The 19,052-nt window shown below is 50.5% G+C and overlaps 3 protein-coding genes across 3 annotated transcripts in view; 1 reads left to right on the top strand and 2 right to left on the bottom strand.

The window, feature by feature from the left end:
- LOC122370333 overlaps window positions 1–19,052 on the top strand; it is a 70,860-nt gene that overhangs the window by 13,662 nt on the left and 38,146 nt on the right. Inside the window, exon 3 of the mRNA XM_043345825.1 lies at window positions 14,506–15,654. Within this exon, the coding sequence (XP_043201760.1) occupies window positions 14,510–15,654 (1,145 nt within the window). The 5' untranslated portion in view covers window positions 14,506–14,509. The remainder of the gene's footprint in view (window positions 1–14,505; window positions 15,655–19,052) is intronic.
- On the bottom strand, window positions 1,177–6,075 carry LOC122370322 (venom protease-like). The gene is made up of 2 exons (XM_043345803.1): window positions 4,942–6,075; window positions 1,177–1,305 (listed from the first exon to the last, which is right to left on the bottom strand). Exon 1 carries the CDS (start codon window positions 6,073–6,075, stop codon window positions 4,960–4,962), a length of 1,116 nt encoding a protein of 371 aa, XP_043201738.1. The 3' UTR covers window positions 1,177–1,305; window positions 4,942–4,959.
- Window positions 1,320–12,693, bottom strand: LOC122370332 (venom protease-like). Its single transcript, XM_043345824.1, has 2 exons — window positions 12,636–12,693; window positions 1,320–2,620 (listed from the first exon to the last, which is right to left on the bottom strand). The coding sequence occupies exon 2, from the start codon at window positions 2,491–2,493 to the stop codon at window positions 1,324–1,326; it is 1,170 nt and encodes a 389-aa protein (XP_043201759.1). The 5' UTR covers window positions 2,494–2,620; window positions 12,636–12,693; the 3' UTR covers window positions 1,320–1,323.

Here is a 19,052-nt window from a genome sequence, read left to right as displayed (position 1 = left end):
ACCAATTTGGCTATCTCAACTCAAAGCTAATGTTAAGGTGGGAGTGTCCCTTTAATCCAAGGCATTCTCCAGAAACCGTAGTAGGTATCAGTATTGATTAGATGTTTAGCCAACTGGCGCCGCATGGTGGCGCTAGCAGAGCGTACATATAGCGCTCTACTAGCGCCATCATACGGCAGCAGCTGGCAAAAAACTGAGTCAATACCAATGCACTTCTCCAAGGCCAATGATTCCGTGTTGATGTGAAAATGGCGCATTTGAGCGTCATATATGCTATACCTTACGCACGCTAATCTACTGCATAAAGGTTACAATTTTGGAACACAGCACGTTTGGGAAGAAATCAGGTAAGTCTCAAAACCCTTGGTATTTATACTATATCTAGGTACTAACAACAAAATGTAGTTTGTTTTCTACGTGAATAAGTTGGCACTTAAGTCATGATCGCAATTCGCAACCTTGCAGTACTTAAAAGTTAATTGCCATTTGCCATGACGATTTTGCAGTACTTTAACCCCAACAAAATTTTGCAGTGATTTAACGCCTGTTTTGTCCTTGCATTGCTATCGTGTCGACATTTCTGGCGGACATCACAAAGTTTTGATCAAGGCCCTATATACCGTTTTGATGTTTCTATTTTGATTTTGGATGTTTTCTCGTTTGGGCCTTGGATAGTTGATAATATTTGTAAGGACTAATGAATTAATTCTAAAAACGAATATCTTTTACCAAGAATATTAGAAAAGGTATGTATCAGTATGTTATCTTGTTCCATGTTGATGTTAGGTTCTGACTCTGGTGAAGGCACTGCTCCATGGATCCCCAGTTCACATCATTTTTAGCAGCTGTAGTAAAAGTGGCTTAGGTTGGCATGAAATTCATTGGTCTACATTCTTAAATATGACCTGAATCTGGTTCTAAAATACAAACTGTAAAGCGAAGTGAAATGACCATGGCATGAGTTTTTTACTTTGCAACACAAGTATGCCCAATTGGAATGAAACTGTTTTCTTCTTGCTATACTTACAACTCTACACAAGTTTCATAATGAATTTCGGGAACGGGCCCATCTGGTTCCAACGCTGACTTAGACCGGGTCTGATCGGTTCCAGAAATGTGCCAGTCAGACCGGGTCCGGGTCCGGGTCCCAAAATTTTCCAGTTTTGCCACCTCTACTCTAGTCAATAAAATGCCTATAGCTCCAGCGTTACCTAATCACAATGCACGTCCATTGAGCTGTACGTTCATGAAAAAAGGAACAAGACTGAGTCAGCTTACTGCATATGCGTATATAAATTGTCCCACCTGCCGCCCTAGTGCCCTTCAGGTGAGCTGGCTGACGATCCAGTCGATGTAGGACGACACCTTGGTGTAGAGCCCGGGGAACTCGGGGTTGCCGCAGCCGACGCCCGTAGAGACCACGCCCACCAGCTGGTAGGTGTCGTCCGCCAGACGCACCATCAGCGGGCCGCCCGAGTCGCCGCGGCACGCGTCGCGCGGCTCGCCGTCCCGGCTCTCGGCGCACACCTTGGTGCCCTGGAAGCCGCCCGGGAAGCGCGACTCGAACTGCGGCACGCGCCGGTAGGCGGTCTCACAGACGGCCGGGTCGGCCACGCGCAGGGCCACCTCCTGCAAAATGTCCGAGGCCTTCCCGCCGAACTCGAGCAGACCCCATCCGGCCATCTCGACGTCTTGTCCGATGTGTTCGGCGCCGGCTGGTGGTAGACAGATGGGCGATACGTGCTCCGTCAGCTCCACAGGAGTCGCCAGCCGGACCACGGCGAGGTCGTTCTGTGATCCCAGGTACTGCGGGTGGCGCACGATCCTGGAGACGTTCCGCACCTGATGCTCAACCTCGAACGGGATGTTGAGGTCGTTGTCGCCGATGTGGGTGCCGACGTTGCCCGCCTCTTCCGGTCGCAGGCAGTGGGCGGCCGTCAGCACGTGCCGGTCGGTGATGAGGGTGCCGCCGCAGAACCAGTTTCCCAGGCCGTCGTCCGTCCACCGGCCGAACAGCACCATCCACGGCCACTTGCCGAGCTGGGCGTCCACCCCGCCCACAGCTTGGACGGCAACGAATTCACCTTCGCCGCCCCCTCCGAGCCCCGCCTGGCGGCGCCTCCTGCCGCCCGTCGGCGGTCCCGGCAGCTGGCCACTTAGCTCAAAACTGGGCGGAGGACCAGTGCTGGGTCGGAAGAAGAACTCCTGGACTCGAGTGCGTCCGCAGGAGATCGGCAGCGGCGAGCGTGTGCCGGTGAGTCCACCGGTCCGGGCCACCGAACAGCACACCAGTGCTGTAGTGCCGATGAACCCGCAGGGTCGCGGCCGGAATCGCACCACGTCGGCACGCGTCTGAAACTGCGGGCAGCTAAGGATGCTGATGCACTGCTGGTCGGACTGATGACATCGCGCGTCCTGCTGCGGGAAGGTGAGCGCCCCGCTGATGCTGGCTGCGAAGGCGAGCAGGGCAAGGTAGATCCACCAGAGAGACATGGCGACGATCCGCGCGGTATGACGGTCACCGACCGACTAGCGAGGCTTGCTGATACTAATCTATTCACCGGCCAGGCGGGAAAAATGGCTGCGCGTCATCTACAAACCGGTTTGCATGAGGCCGTCTCTGCAAACGCCACAGAGAACCCGTCAGCTCAGGAGACTCGTGTAGATTCTGAAGCGATTTCCAGTTTATGCAGGATATGATCTTTGCGCAAGATCCAGTGTTAAACCGCGCCCCGTTGAGGTCTAGCAGGGTCCAGGTCCTGTTCGGGCGGGGCGGGGGGAGGGGGGCAAAGGGCCCCGTCGTATCACCGGAACAAATTGTCTTGATTACGAAAATTCAGTCATCATTCAAAAGAGCTCATAAAGATGCACAAGAAACGACATCGGTGACCTTGATATTTTCCCTGTAACGTCACAGGGAGGTCAAAAAAGGTTAAATTTGTAAAATTTACAATGAAGAGAATTCGGTCGTAAGAAAAGATATCTACCATCTAGGTCTCTAAAATGGGTCTAGATGTGATGTATATCATAGATCTGACATAAACAGCGTGTGGGACAGCCACGGTGCAACCTGGTCCAACGTCAACGTCTTGTGGGGGCATGGGACCTCCACAGAGGCGGCACCAGCCCGGCGGTCGCGGCCCATACAACTCGTCCACACTATGATGTCACAGGATTTAAAAGAGGTAAAATTGTACCGTTTTTACGATGACAAACAATTTGTCACATAAAAGTGACTTTCATTAGGTACGTAAAAGACAGCGCTCATATTTAGTTAGGAAGAGATTGATAAGCACAATAAATATTGTCCTAGGCTGATTTTAACTGCAAATTCGAAAAAATGTGGCGTCATAAGAAGCCGCTATTATTTTTGGTCTTTCAAATGACTATATCTCTGTCAGTCTTTGAGATAGGTATTTTGTTTATTTTCAAATATGTAGGTACCTTCCAAACGGCAGTGCAGTGAGATGTTCTTTGACAGGCATTCTGATTTTTGAAAATTTTCCCAATTTTTCAAAAAATATCCCTTTTCAACTAAATTTCGAATCAAAAATCTCAAAATCTTGATAATTTTATAGATTTGAAATTCCGAGGTAGCATTTTAATTCCCTTTTTTGTACCTACCTTCGCTTCAATTTTTGAGTCTGTAGGTTGATAGTCTGTTTTTCTGTTATTTTTTTCCGTGAGCAGTTTCTTTGACCAAAAATGGTCCATCATGACCTCACCTTGACCTCTATAACTCATGCCCTAATTTTTCAGGATTTCATACATTACTAACCGGTCTCTAGCTATGTGCCAAATTTGAGCGCAATCGGCCTAGCCGTTCTCGAGATCTGGAAGCGGCACCCTGCGCGTGCGCACGTGCAAAATGGGTCCTAACCGACTTTTGCACGGCACCCTACTAACCAGTCTCTAACCATGCATCAGATTTCATCGCAATTGGTTCAGCCGTTCTCGAGATTTGGAATCGACCCCTGCACGCACCATAGGCGGCGGAACAGGGAAGGCACCGGGGCACCGTGCCCTCTTTGATTTTTGCATTTTAACATTAGCCCTATGGGCGTTGCATGGAAAGAATGGGACCAAAAGTCGGCAGTGCCCCCCCCCCCTTAATTGAAGGTGTTCCGCCGCTACTGGCACGCACCCCAACTGTGGCACATAAATACGCATTGCCAGTGGATGCCTACCTACATGCCAACTTTCAGCACGATTGGGCCAGTAGTTATAACAGAGATATTGCAATTTTTACCAAATGACACCTTTTCGTTTTGTACGTGGCACGTGCATAACGGGTCACCCACATGCATCAGGAATAATCCAATACTTGCTAGAGGGAATGAAGCAACCCTACAAAAACTACCGCATGTAAATCGGTCAAGTGGGTGCTGAGATTTAAGCTTCGAGAAAGCGGCCGCACGGCCGGCAGGCCGGCCGTGACTGTTTCCATGCCGACAAAAACTTACAAGTAAGTATCTTTGATCTTACCGTATCTCTAGGCAAAGAATGGACATTGGACTCGGACTGAGGACTCTACAACCCCAATGGATATTTTGACAAATTAGAGAATTAGGTACACCTATGATCCATTGGTTTCGAGATGAATATCAGTGAAACTAGATCTCAGATCCATGTTCTCGTATCCGTGCACATGTTTGGCATACACATTGCGGCGTAGCTATTATACCGCATTACCGAAAATACCGTATTGCCGTAAGTTGAGATGTGATGTCTCTCCTCTCCGGCCCTCCCGGAGAATGTGGTGTCCCTACCGCATTTCATGATTCCAGCTCGTCAAAGAATGTAAATGTGTTCAGTAACTGGTTCCTACGATTTCACTCATAGAACCAGTTTTACGGCTCACCAAGATGCATGCACATCAATCTGTAACGCTTAAAAAAAAAAAATAACTGTATTGAGTCAGAGCTTCCACTTATACCCCACCTGCCGCCCTAGTGCCCTTCAGATGAGCTGGCTGACGATCCAGTCGATATAGGACGACACCTTGGTGTAAAGTCCGGGGAACTCGGGGTTGCCGCAGCCGACGCCCGTGGAGACCACCCCCACCAGCTGGTAGGTGTCGTCCGCCAGACGCACCATCAGCGGGCCGCCCGAGTCGCCGCGGCACGCGTCGCGCGGCTCGCCGTCCCGGCTCTCGGCGCACACCTTGGTGCCCTGGAAGCCGCCCGGGAAGCGCGACTCGAACTGCGGCACGCGCCGGTAGGCGGTCTCACAGACGGATGGGTCGGCCACGCGCAGGGCCACCTCCTGCAGAACATTCGGGGCGCTCCCGCCGAACTCGAGCAGACCCCAGCCGGCCATCTCGACGTCTTGTCCGATGTGCTCGACGCCGGCTGGTGGTAGACAGATGGGCGATACGTGCTCCGTCAGCTCCACAGGAGTCGCCAGCCGGACCACGGCGAGGTCGTTCTGTGATCCCAGGTACTGCGGATGGCGCACGATCCTGGAGACGTTCCGCACCTGATGCTCCACCTCAAACTGGAGGTTAAGGTCGTTGTCGCCGATGTGGGTGCCGATGATGCCGGCCTCCTCCGGTCGCAGGCAGTGGGCGGCCGTGAGCACGTGCCGGTCGGTGATGAGGGTGCCGCCGCAGAACCAGTTGCCCAGGCCGTCGTCCTTCCACCGGCCGAACAGCACCATCCACGGCCACTTGCCGAGCTGGGCGTTTTCCCCGCCAACGGCGAACGCACCTGCGCCGTCTCCTCCGAACTCCGACATGCTCGGAGTAAGAATCGTGGTAGGAGCACTGTGTGAACGGAAGAAGAACTCCTGGACTCTGGTGCGTCCGCAGGAGGTCGGCAGCGGCGAGCGCGTGCCAGTGAGCGGGCCGGCGCGGGCCACCGAACAGCACACCAGTGCTGTGGTGCCGGAGAACCCGCAGGGCCGCGGCTGTAGCCACATCACGTCGGCTCTCGTTTGGAACTGCGGGCAACTGAGGATGCTGATGCACTGCTGATCGCGCTGGGGACACCACCCGTCGTGCTGCGGGAACGTCAATGCCCCGAGGATGCTGGCTGCGAAGGCGAGCAGGGCTAGGTAATTCCACCAGAGAGACATGGCGATGATCCGCGCGAGAGTACAGTCACCAACTGACTGGCGACGTTTGATGCTGCTTATATATTTACCAGGCAGACGAAAAAAAGGTTCCGCGTCATCTGCAAACCGGTTCACATGAGGCTTTTATCGCAAACACCGCAAATATCTCTCGTCATCTCGGAAGGCTCCTGTACGGGGTGGGATGGTTAGATTGAGATAAACGGTGTTCTTCGATTCAAATGATGACAGCCGATTGACCAAACGAATAGCCAAAATAATGTTAAATTGAGGACAACATAATCGTTTTCCAATATTTGCACACCTTGTACCCTCTTTTTGCCGTAACAACCCTCTCCAGCGAGCTCCTGAACCTGATGCACAAATGCTTCACGGCAGCTCGGTCTATTTTTTTCATTATGCCTCGTTCAGAGTTTTCTTAGAGTGGTGAGCGATCTTGTCGGATATCCACTCAACTTTGCTCCAGACAGAAGACTCGAGGGGGTTGAGATCTAGGGAGTAGGTACAGCGGCCAGAACACCTTGGTCCAGTTCACGTTCTGTGCATGTGCTGCCGGCACCACTCCTGCGTCTGTTCTGCTGCATGCGTGGGTGCCGAGTGCTGCTGGAAGACATATTTGCATTAAACTAACATTACAGGCACTTGGCCCACAGTGTATTGAGCGTAGGTACAACAAACATAACAAACGCATGGTACGGAGCTTCGCCCTTCCACCGAAATCGCCAAGGGGCGCACACGCTGCACCGGGCGGCAACTGCTTCAGAACCGATCCCGGAGCCCTCGGACTGTCACAGACATGCGAGTGGTCAAGGCCCATTGCGTGGTGGTGCCCCAAGCGGCCGGGTGCTGCGATTATGACCCAGCTCCTCAGTGATTTATTTCCTGAAGCCAGGGCAACACGACAGTCTCCAGAACCCCCAACCAGACGTTTGTGCCTGAAGCAGCTTCATCGAGTTATTCCTTGATTGACTCCTGGAACTGTCGAAGGAGCGCTGGTGTTCTATTCTTTCCAGGTCCCGGTTCACAGGTCAGGGGTCACCTTTTCTTGATCTTTGGGTTCGTCAACACCCTGCTGTTCTCGCACACGCCCCGGTATGCACTACGGCGTGCTCCTTGGGACCTGCGGAAATTCGATTTTCTCCGCCGGAGATCTTTCTGCGCGCAGCGCTTGGAGTAAGGTTGCTGGCGTTGGTCGCATTCAGCTCCATGGCAAACGTGAGTTCAGAGTTGACCTATAACAGCTGAAGTCAGTCCCGTTGCAATTACATCTAAATAATTTACGAGTGTTGCAACCAATCGAATTGGAATGATAGCTATGACACATTGACACTATGACAACTTCAAATTTGCTCCAATTTGTCCATCCCACCATGCTTATGCTGAAGCGATTTCCAGACAGGATGTTATTTGCGCAAGACCCAATGTTAACGTAAAATGCCGAAATTATTGCCAGGGTTTAGGCCTCATAAGGCAGATAAAATGAAAACGACATCCATGGGTGTGGTGGGTGGTCACATAACTACAGTGAGTGGCGCTTGCAATTGCATTGCATATGGTATATTGCATTGCATGTTGTATATGTAGAAGTTATTTCACTAACAAACTCATAATACTACAAGCACAGGCTAGCGAGACGTAGTTAACCCGCGATGGATGCAGTTTGAGCTCAGGAACACGATGGTGCTATTTATATTGGCGTACGATGTCAAATACGTGGTGAAAAATTGATTTGAAAAATTAATAATTGTGAATTTTTTGCAAAAATGCGTATAACTTGGCCATTTTTGAACATATTTAGCTAAAACTTGCTAGAGTTAGTCATAATAACGCGTTCTATCACATATATTCCGTTTTTTTTTTCGAAAAAATCAGAAACTTTTTGAAAAAAAATGTAAAAATGTAACATTTGAATTTCATTATATAAAATTTTCAAACTTTTCAAAATTTCGAAAATCCGAGAGAGCAGTTTGATAGCGCAGTCTATTCTGAGTCCTCTCATGCAAAGAAATTGGATCTAGCTTAAAAACTGAGCCGTTGGGAGCGATTGCCGTGGTTCAATGTTTTGCGTCGAAATCGGCCGAACATGACGTCACTCTGACGTCATTTCCGGTCGACCTATGGTAGCTACGAAGTTCAAATTTTGACACAAGGTGTCAAATTGATGCAGCCGAAGGTACTGAAAGTTTGGCGTCGATACGTCAAGCGGTTTGGAAGTTATTGCAGAAAAACGGGAGGGGGGGCTATAAATAGCCCCCCCCAGTGGGGCGCGGCTATTGCCCGTTCCCCTGAAGTTAGGCGGTGCGAGTAATTTCCTGTAGTTGGGTAATTGCGTTGCCAATCTCTTTTTGTCCTGAACAGCCTCGTTTCTGGTGGATTTGTTAACGCTGAAGGTGCCCAAGATTAATAGGTACATACAGTAAAAAAAGAACGAACAGGGACTCGGAAAACTCCCAGTCTAAAGCATTCCTGCACAGTAGGAGACAGAGCATTCCTGCACAGAGCATTCCTGCACAGAGCATTCCTGCACAGCACAGTTCCTATGTGCGCCTTTTTCTCTGAGACGCTTCCGTGGGACTTGGCGAGAGCCAAGGCCGCCAGAATAGCACTGCCACTACCGGCTATCCTCTGAAGTCTCTTTTTTCCAATTAACGTTGATTCCATCGCAGGAAGCCAGGAAATAAATATACCAATTTATTTGTAAAGTAATACGACTCAATTATGTGTGCACTGCAATATTTATGCTTGATTCACTCTTTTGAGGAAAGTGATTAATTTTCTCACCGTGGCCTATAATCTGCAAACCTATCTCCTAGCATTCTTAATCATCGAATGCAACGACAGATACGATCAGATTATAAATTATAGTAACCTACCTTCTTGTCATACTGATGGGATTAAAGCGCTCGAATGCTTGGCGACGTTGGTCGCTCGCGGCCGTTTAGTTGCAGTGCCACTGGGGCGGGTCGCTGGGCCTGGGTCGCTCGCGACCGTGTGGCCCGGGCCGATAGCGTCGTCCGGTGGCACTGATCGCTCAGAGCCCGTCCTCGCCGCGTGACACACGGCTCCGCTAATTACTGTTTTGACAGCCGATTGGGGTAGGCAGAGCGGGTGGCAGGGAAGAGAGGGAGAGAGAGTGGGAGGGTAGAGGAAGAGGGTAGTGGATGGAAGATGGAGGGAACGGGAGAGAAAAAAAACAGAGGGTTGGGAGCGCAGAGACAGAGAGGATGGGAACTGGGAAGGCATAGACGGGTTGGGGCGTGGAAGAGCAGAGAGAAAGAGAGAGATAGAGGGGGAGGGAGGGAGGGGAGAGTGCGGCCCTGGTGGCGCAGTCGGTTAAGGCGTCGAACCGCGGTGCGGGCGGTGTCCGGTTCGGGTTCGATTCCTGGTTCCGCCCGTTCCGCGGGCGTCGTCACCGGCTGTGTCACCAGGTGTGGGGTAGGCTCCCACTTCAGCCGTAGCCTGGGGGGTGGGGTACAGTGGCCGGGAGGAGATGGAGCTCTCCTATAATTGGGACATAAGAGCCCGTTGGAGGGAGGCCTGAATAAAAGAGAGAGAGAGAGAGAGAGAGAGAGAGAGAGAGAGAGAGAGAGAGAGAGAGAGAGAGAGAGAGAGGAAGATAGGGAGGGGAGAGAGAGGGAGAGAGAGAGGGAAAGAGAGACAAAGTGATAGGGAGGGGAGAGAGAGGGAGAGAGAGGGAAAGAGTGACAAAGTGACACAAAGGGAGACAGGGAGACAGGGAGACAGGGAGACAGGGAGAGAGAGAGAGAGAGAGAGAGAGAGAGAGAGAGAGAGAGAGAGAGAGAGAGAGAGAGAGAGAGAGAGAGAGAGAGAGAGAGAGAGACAGAGACAGAGACAGAGACAGAGACAGAGACAGAGACAGAGACAGAGACAGAGACAGAGACAGAGACAGAGACAGAGACAGAGACAGAGACAGAGACAGAGACAGAGACAGAGACAGAGGGAATGGCATAGGAAGAAGGGATGAGTGAACGTAGAGGCAGAGGAGCCGGTAGCCGTAGAGACGGGTAGAGAAGAGAGACGGAGGGAGGGAACAGATGGACAAGAAGGCAGGGAGGAGAGATAGCGGGTAGAAAATGCTGGACGGTTGGTGAAGGCAGAGGGACGGCACGGCAGACAGAGTCGGAGGGCGGCGGGCAAAGGCACATGGCTGCCGGTAAAGACGACATTAAAAGACAGAACAGTGATGACCACTTCGGCCTGTGCGGGACCTCTGTCCTGCCCGTGCTCTGTGCCTAGCCCCCTGTGCCCGGGCAGGAGCAGAAGGGTGATGAACGCTGGTAGTTTATGTGAGGCCTCTGTGCTGCCCGTGCTCTGTGCCCGGCGGCGTGGACCGGTCGATCGCACACCAGGAAGTGTTCAGGTGGAGCCGAGACACGGGGAACAGCGGTAAGACGGACAGCCAGCCGTCGGAAGTCATACCTTACAGGACAGCCAGCTGTCGGAAGTCATACCTCACCGGACAGCCAGCCGTCGGAAGTCATACCTTACCGGACAGCCAGCTGTCGGAAGTCATACCTCACTTGTTAGTGGAATTGAATTTTGCACACAAAAACAGTGAATGTGGTCTCTTGCGTGTGGAACGTAACCCGTATCGTATTGCTCAAGTTTGCGCTGCGTTTAGGTTTAATATTATTTTTCAGCCTAAACACCTTAAAGTAGGTAGGGTAGTGTGGGGTAATTTGAACATATTTTTACGTCTTCTCCGTTGTACCAAATTCCAATTCAACCCTGGATGAAGAAAAACTGTTTCAGTAGCGCAAGTGTCACTTGCTTTCACCATGCAAGCCTCATTTTTGGACGAGCCGAGCATACCTTCAATAGCATAGCCTCACTTCTCCACCAAGTAACGGTGTGTTCAAATTGCCCCACCGTGGGGTAATTTGAACATACTGCCTTTACCTGTCATAAAAACGATAGTCTCGCCAGCACCGATGTTGTTTGACCCATAAACAAATAGGCAGAACAATTCTAAACATACCTTCACTTGAAAAATCAACACAACAGCAAAAATAACAGTTGCAGAGTATCAATATCTGCACGCTGCACACCGGTCAGTTGACAGAATTCGCCCCTCTTCAATTAACAGAACGTCTATCATTTTTGTTTGATAAAAACTCTCCCAACCTTACTACATCTGTTAAAGTGGTGCCAATCGAAACCTGGACATTTGGAGTTCTGATTTTGTCCAATGTCCAATTCGGAATTGGTTGGACAAAGGTAGCAGACTGGACAACATTGGACGATGGCTTGCTACACTTCAGCGCTTTTTATAAAGTAATCGTGCGTAGCATTGATTGGCGAATGGAAAGCTTGTTAAGCTCTCAATATAATGAACACTTTTCGGCTGGTAAAATTACATGATAAGCAATATAAATGACGGTTTTGAGTGTTGATAGCTGCATAATATTCGGACATATTTGGACAAATAGTTGACTTTAACATTTTTGGACGGAAAATCAACGAAAATGCCGGACATTAGACGGATATTAGACGTAAATTTTCTAAAACTGGCATCACTTATCTGCTACTGCTTTGGTTCGAAAATATTGGCAAAAAAAAAACTGGGAGCGTTGTTTTTTCCGGAGGTATCCCTGTCTTCATTGAAATTCTCACACTATGTTCAAATTACCCCACGCTAAAAGTTATTTTGCCATTATAAAAAACAGGGTTCAAAAGCAAATTTCTTGGATTGAAGGCACTGATTAGGTCATTATACAACAAAAGCCGTTGCGTATTAGGCGCTAGCAATGCAAGATTTTGCGCTGCAATGAAGTTGCAATGACGTGTTGTTAGGCGTTTTTCCTTGCGAAATTGATTTTTTTACACTGTGCGTCAACATCTTCATTCCCTGAAACTTTAAACCCCGTTCAAATGATAGCCCTTTTAGTTACGATAATTTCTCTCATTGGTCTTATTGTCATGCCACTTATGGATTTTCCGTAATTTTGTGTTATTCACACTATGTTCAAATTGCCCCACATGTTCAAATTACCCCACCCTACCCTATATAAAAATATACTTACCTTCAATATTAATTAACTTTTAAACAAATAACCCTGATAAACAAGGAGATACACGAAATATTAAATAATGAGACGCAGCCAGTCGCGACCACGTCACCACATATCCAAAAGAAATTCTGGACTCTGAATTTAAAATGTGTTACCAAGTTATATAGATACCGGGTAACCAGGTAACCACGCTGTAAACTGTGAAGCATAGGCTCGTCCTAATATTTGTGCAAATGAGCCAGACGCATCCAAACAAGCACTGGTTAGTGGCTAGGTACCGCTTTGCGATCCGCAGCACACCTCACGGTGACTGTTCGGGAGAGGTAGCCTCGGGGCCCGCCGCGGCGCCCGTCATTGAGTTACCGAAAATTATGTAAAACGAATTGAAAAAATAATGGCCGACATAGTTTTATAATTAACACGCTTTAGAATTCAAAAATGACGATATGAAGAAGCGTCGCAATTTGTAGGTATTGAGATCTCCAGCTAAATGCCCTCAGGCCACCTCCCCCGAACGTTCACCCACCTCACCTGCACGGCTTCCGATCCCGCCGGCTACCCCTCCGGTCACGAACTGGTCAAACCGCAGCGGCCCCGTCCCTGTCACTGACCTGCACCCTGACCTCATCAGCGCGGCGCCTGCAGCAGTGCCAGGGCAGCGCTGGTTCACAATCAGCTGACGGTGACCGGGGGCTGGTCAGCCGGGAGAGGTGCAAATTCGTGGACGAGGGCTGGGACACTCCACGCCCACCGGGCCTATTGGTTTTCTAAATATTCGCCGGACCAGGACCGACGCCAATAGTCAATCCTGACTTATGCGTGGTTAAAGAACCAAGAAAACAAAACACATATTCCCCGGCACTAGGTTGTAGGAGCGGGTACGACCCCCTCGCTGTTTCTCTGCTAGTTGAGCTAGATCTTTGCTAAAAAAAAAAAACGAGTTTATGCCCTGTAACGAGATACCTACCTATAGCGACTGGAGCCCCATTTTTTTGTGTCTCAGGTCCATCGGTGACCAACACCCAAAGGAAGGGATTCGGTTTTTGGTAAGCAACGTTGTCGAAAATAATTGGTTTCAAAGTCGCGCACCTAAAATTGTTGCTAGCGAACACTCTCCTATCCCGAATTTCCTGTACCTACCGTTCATTACCGATAAGTATGCTGTCCGCTCCGCTCGTACTGCCGCCGAGACTGCAGCGGCATTCTCTCGAACCTCTAGTTCTCAGCTCACCGTACAGATGGCGCGCAGGCCAACACTCCCCGGGATAAGAGCAACAAGTGCCGCTCGATCAATATGGAGGCTGGTCGGCGCGCCGGTGGGCCGCGGCCTGCTGCACGTGACCGGTCGGCGACGCGGCGACATCTGCCCAGGTGGATCGGCAAGCTATCGACGCCAGCCGAAGGCCACCGTCGGCAGCGTCCCGTCGCCGACAGAAATAGCCCGGAAGTGCGGCGCCCCGCTGCTGTCCAGGCGGCTGACCACGCAGGGTGGGATGGTGGGAGCTCCCGCTGCTGTCCAGACGGCTGACCATGTCAGGGAGGGGTGGTGGGAGCTCCCACTGCTGTCCAGACATCTGACCACGTCTGCTGGGGTGGGACATCAGGCTGGGAGGATGGTGAGTGAGACCGCTCACGGTCTCACCAACTTTTCGGGGTCGTTTTCCTCAGATTTCTTCCAGTTGAGAACATGCTCAAAGTCGCGCCCAGCTCAGCTCAGTTACAGCTCCCCTTTCAGTTCCGTCCTTGTACAGAATTGATACGCTCAGCTCTCTTGTCCAAGATTCGAGCTCTTACAGAGCTCTGACCATCTGTGACATTCAGTTCACCTCGGCGCGCTGAGATCTGCTCAGCTGTTTCTTCCATCGGTTACAGTTTCTCCTCAACCGGCTTGTTTACTTTTAGAAACGCATTCGAAATGTCATAAATCTGGCTCGTTCAAATATTTTGGATGAAAAGTTTATCCTAAGTTTAGCTTCGTGCGGCGGCTCAGTTACCTAAAACTCGAATTGGTAACTCACCATATCACCCAATGACTGCATAAACATATGACTATCATTAGCGGAAAAATGCAGCGCCGCTTTGCGACTCATCCTCACCGTTAGCGTGGAGCGGGTGCCGAGGCGGATTGAATTCGATCCTGAACTTCTGCTGAACGAGACACATGGAAATCGAATTGTGAATCGTTTTACTTTGAGCCGCCACGAGGAGTAATTGTTTGGCCATAGTTGATCGATTTACACATTAGAGCGAGCCTAATAGCGTGTTTGTGACGAAAGATGGTTATACGCACATAAGTACAAACGCAACGGTCACACCGTTTTCGAAGCGCATGTTCATTGCTCTTCCCAGTGTAAACTGTTGATGGCATGACGCAGCTGTTTTCTTTTTTTCTGTTTGGCAGCACCATGTCGGCCATCTGTTTCGTCTGCAACCTGCCGATCCTGAGCCACCAGGTCGGCCTCGTCTGGAAGGGCGGCAACGGCGCCGACGAGTTCGCCGCCTCGCAGCCGATCCCGATCCGCCGGCGCGACTCGTCCTCGCAGATCGCCACATTCGAGCCGCCCTCGCCGCCGGGCCGGCCGCGCCGCCGACGTCGCTCCTCCCTGGCGCAACTCACCGACCTCATCCGAGACTGGGGCCGCGGCGGCGGCGGAGAGCGGAAGAGAGCCGACCTCAGCCGCAGGGAGACCCTGGCTGACTTTGCGCGCTCGCTGCCGTTCGGAAGGCGAGACTCGGATTCGCGCGAGGCGCCGCGCTCGAAGGCCGGACGGCGTCAGTCGCTGGCAGATGCTCAGTTCAAATCGCGCCGCGCTGTGGAGCCGGGATCCGATCTGAAGACTGATATCTCAAAACTGCTGGCAGGCCGAGACAGCGTCACTGAGCTGTGGCGCAAACGGAGAGAGATCCAGGTGCACTCGGAGCGCGAGGAGCTGCGCTCGCGACGCGAGTCGGCCGCGTCCGGGGGTCGTCGTGACTCCAAGCCTGCCGTCTCACCCGACGGCAAATACATTGAGCCTCGCGCGCTGATCGAGGCTCGCCAGGCAGCGCTACTCGGACAGTCAGCTGACGGGGCGTCGAAGCGAGACGGTGCAGTCACCCTGAGCGCGGCCAATGTATCAGAAGGCAGGCACAGTCCCACGGCGCCCACGTCGGCCATCCTCCACCGCACCTCGCTGCCCACCATCACGCCTCTGGCGCGGCGCGGCGACGCCCGGCCGCGAGCCTGCATCTCTCCAGAGCCGACACTCTCCTATCGGGGTCGAGATGGATCTCCCAAACAGGCGCTGCTGCGCCGGCAGGCCACCGCCTTCGACGAGGGCTGCTCGCTGGTGGTGGGTGGCCGGCGCGGCTCTCGGCCCTACCTGTCGCCGGACCCGGCAGAGGCGGACGGTGCCGGTACGGGCAGGGGAGGCGGTCGCCGGCGCGACTCGCTCTCCCCGGACAGCGCTGCCGAGGAGATGAACCAGGCCAGGAGGATGAAGAGCCGCCGCCAGTCCAGCGAGGACGCCACCGGCCGCGCCCGCAGGGGTAGCCACCACGCCCTGCACAGGTAAGCCAATCATTCCTTTCACAGAGCCAGGCTCAGCGGCCCACAGACCTTGCACAGGCCAGGCTGCGTCACAGACAGGCAAATCTACTCCACACACACAGCCCATAGATCAGACCAGTGATAACTGCACAGTATTGGCATTACACCCTGCACGTCAGGCCAAGGTATACGCACAGCCCATGCACCACACTTGCTTAGGTATTACTTCAATTTGTTTTGTTTCGTTGTATTTTTGCATGGATTTTGCAACGGAGTTTACTTGCAATTTCGTTCTTGAAATCGAATACCTTCCTGTTGGATGCAGCGTTTAAGAGGAAAATATCCAACGTATGTCACTTTCATCTTCCTTAATGAACTTGCAGAATATATAATCCAAATAGAGTGACTACCGCAAGCTCACTTCTATACCCCGCGCCTGTCCCACGCAGAATAACGCAAATAGCAGCATTATTTCATTGTTACATTATCGAAATGCCGAGCGTTGGTTAATTAACAACTCCATTCGTCGGTGGTCGGAAGAATGGCCGGTAATTTGTCATATGATATCCCAAATAAGGGAAGATACCTGTTACTGTTAGAATCTTTTGGTAATCGGCGCATGATGCGCAGTATTTTTTTTTTGGGGGGGGGATTGGCCCGTCAAAAAGTAAAACGTGACTGGTGGTTAAGCGGTACGATAAACGCACGTAAACTAGAGATGTCAATCGGATACCAACTTTTTGGTATCGATACCAAACCGATACCAACTTGTTATTTGGTATTTCAATCGTAACGTGTTTGGTATTTTGTTGGTATCATGAACCCTCACTAACCCGCGCACCGACGGGGGTCTGCGCCAACTTCGCACCGACGGGGGGGGCGGATGACCGCCCCTCCCTGAGATCTCGAGAACGAAGCAAGATAGCGACAAGCGGTAAACGGCATCGGATACGCACGGCCAAGATCTACAATTTTTACCAAGGTCATTTTCAGGTCAGGTCAAAGATGACGTCACAGGGGTCGAAAAAGTCAAAATGGCGGCGCTAGATATGGAGAGTTTTTCTCGAATAACTTTCGGCTTAGTCAAGATAGGAACAAACTAAGGGCATCATCGTGATCCTCTCGTCAATCCGCATCGAATGATATATATGTTGACCTCGAAAGGTCAAGGTCAAAGGTTGACCTCAGGTCACGTGACCTCGAGGTCATCATGCATATCATTCGATGCGTCTTGACGAGCTGAACACAATGAGACCATCCACGCGTCTGTATCTTGTTCCTGTACGGAGTTATTGGCCAAAAACCTTTGGTGACCTTTGATGACGTCACATGACCTCACAGCTGTCCAACAGCAAAACAGACCTCAAGGTAGTGAAGGTTGATCGTATATGAAGTCATGTAAAGTACAGGGTGTCTCAAAAGTTCGCTTACAGGTACCAGCCATGCTTTTTTGTCAATAATTTTGAATCAACATGAAATTAACAGTCGAAATTTTGCATGGGCATTGGTAACAACCTTCCTCAAGCAGCTTCATTGTTTTCAAGCGCATTCGACCCTTCATGAGCTCACAAAAAGGGTTCACCTCTGACCATGGATCAGGCATGAAAATGGAGGTCGCATACTCGGGTCGGCTGAGAAACTCTCTGCTTCACGAGTAATGGGAATGGTTAGGTCGGAAATGACACATGGCAAAGTGTCGGCGAGGATGAGTACAACATGATGGTCATCTAATAAAAACGGTGGCTAAAATTTTTGAAGGACAAAACCATGCGGGACTAACAGCGCTTTGAACGACCCTTGTACCGCAGCAGACTCGTGCTCCGGAAAGCAGCTGAAAATGCAGTCCTAACTATTGAAAACTTACTAGAAGCTCACAGACAGAGGTTACCCAGTTTCAAAAATTGCAGGTCATCATAAAATAAAGACAAAATATCATTTAAAATTGTTTATAATATCTATAACGCTAAATTTTGAGGGAAAATAATGCGAAAATCGTCAATGTCGAGCACAAGTGACCCTCCAAAAGTGTCAATTAATGTAAAGTTTTATCTAACGAAGTTTCAAGAGGCAGATCTGGAGCAAATAGCTTTCTTTTACACACAAAATCCGGACAAAACCGCACGATGGACAGGTTTTGGCCGTTTACAAAGCAGAACCTCTCCTGAGGAAAACACTCCGGAACCCAGCGAAGGTCTTGGCATTGGGAATGACGAGCGTTCGGGATTTGCAAATTTTGCAAAATGTGTCTAAGAAACAGATGGCCAACACATTCTGCTACGATATGCTGCGAAAAGTTTGCCCCTGGCACTTCCCATTTGTTCAGGAATGGGGTTGTTTTGAAAAGGAAAATGGTGCTTGGGAGGTCGGCGCCAGTCATTCACGAAGGAGTTAGCGCCAGAGAAGACCTACAAAATACTCACGGATGGTGTCGATGCAAGCTATCGACTTTCAGGGAGAAGCGGATGTTGCCGGGGAGCTCGTCAAACCTAAATCCGACGCAGAAACTGCGGGGGATTCCCCTACAAGAGCTTGAAAGCTGGTAACCTTTTATCAGCCTCCGGCAGCTGACGGAGTGACGAAAATCGGTATGGGCAAATATTTTTGGAGATACAGCAAAGGGTTTGGTTTCCATTCTTCCGAATCAGTTGTTAAAGCATGCATATTTGTCTAGTGTACACACGGACACCAAAATCTTAGATTTTTGGCCGGTTCTTATATGCTTTATTGACATGGGAAATGTGTAAGCGAACTTTTGAGACACCCTGTATATGGGGCCATTCCGACCCGTTTTAGTGGTAAAAACAGGGAGTTGATTTTTCCCCCATTGACTTATAATGGGCAGGTCGCGAAATTGACCTGACCTTAGGTCACCGATATCAAAATTCCGAGATATACAAATTGTAGCTACTAATGACCTAATAACATCCTGCGACTTTCAAAGGCCTCCGACATCTACTGTAGCTGTGGCACGGTGACAAAGTTGCAAAAAAGTGACTTGAGGTTGGGTCATTCAAAGTGACCTGGTGACCTGACCTTAAAAGGTAGGAAGTTCAAACTTGCACACCATGTGTAAAATTAATGAGGTTATAGTCATACCAAATTTCGCGGCGCTACGCGCCGCGGTTTTCCCGCTATTTGCGAAAAACCTCAGGGGGGGCGGATATCCGCCCCCCCCCCCGTCGGTGCGCGGGCTAATATATAAGAGGCTAAGAAATCGGTATAATGTTGGTATTTCCCTCATTTTCCCAAGTTGGTTTGGTTTCGGTATTTCCCCACGGTTTTTGTTGGTATTTGGTTTGGTATCGGTATTCCAATTTTCCGTAATTGACACCACTAACGTAAACGTATCACAGCAATTAATCATTAGCCAAAGCGTTATCTGTCGAATCCGTTTAGGATCTAGGGCATTATACTTACAG

The sequence above is a fragment of the Amphibalanus amphitrite genome, unplaced genomic scaffold, assembly GCF_019059575.1.
Source record: "Amphibalanus amphitrite isolate SeventyFive unplaced genomic scaffold, NRLGWU_Aamphi_draft 001122F_arrow, whole genome shotgun sequence".
In the NCBI taxonomy this organism is placed as follows: domain Eukaryota; kingdom Metazoa; phylum Arthropoda; class Thecostraca; order Balanomorpha; family Balanidae; genus Amphibalanus; species Amphibalanus amphitrite.
This window is presented reverse-complemented; position numbering and strand designations above follow the sequence as displayed.

Bases quoted from the DNA above. Each gene is read 5' to 3' on its own strand.
- LOC122370322 (XM_043345803.1), bottom strand. From the start codon at position 6,075: ATGTCTCTCTGGTGGAATTACCTAGCCCTGCTCGCCTTCGCAGCCAGC.
- LOC122370332 (XM_043345824.1), bottom strand. From the start codon at position 2,493: ATGTCTCTCTGGTGGATCTACCTTGCCCTGCTCGCCTTCGCAGCCAGC.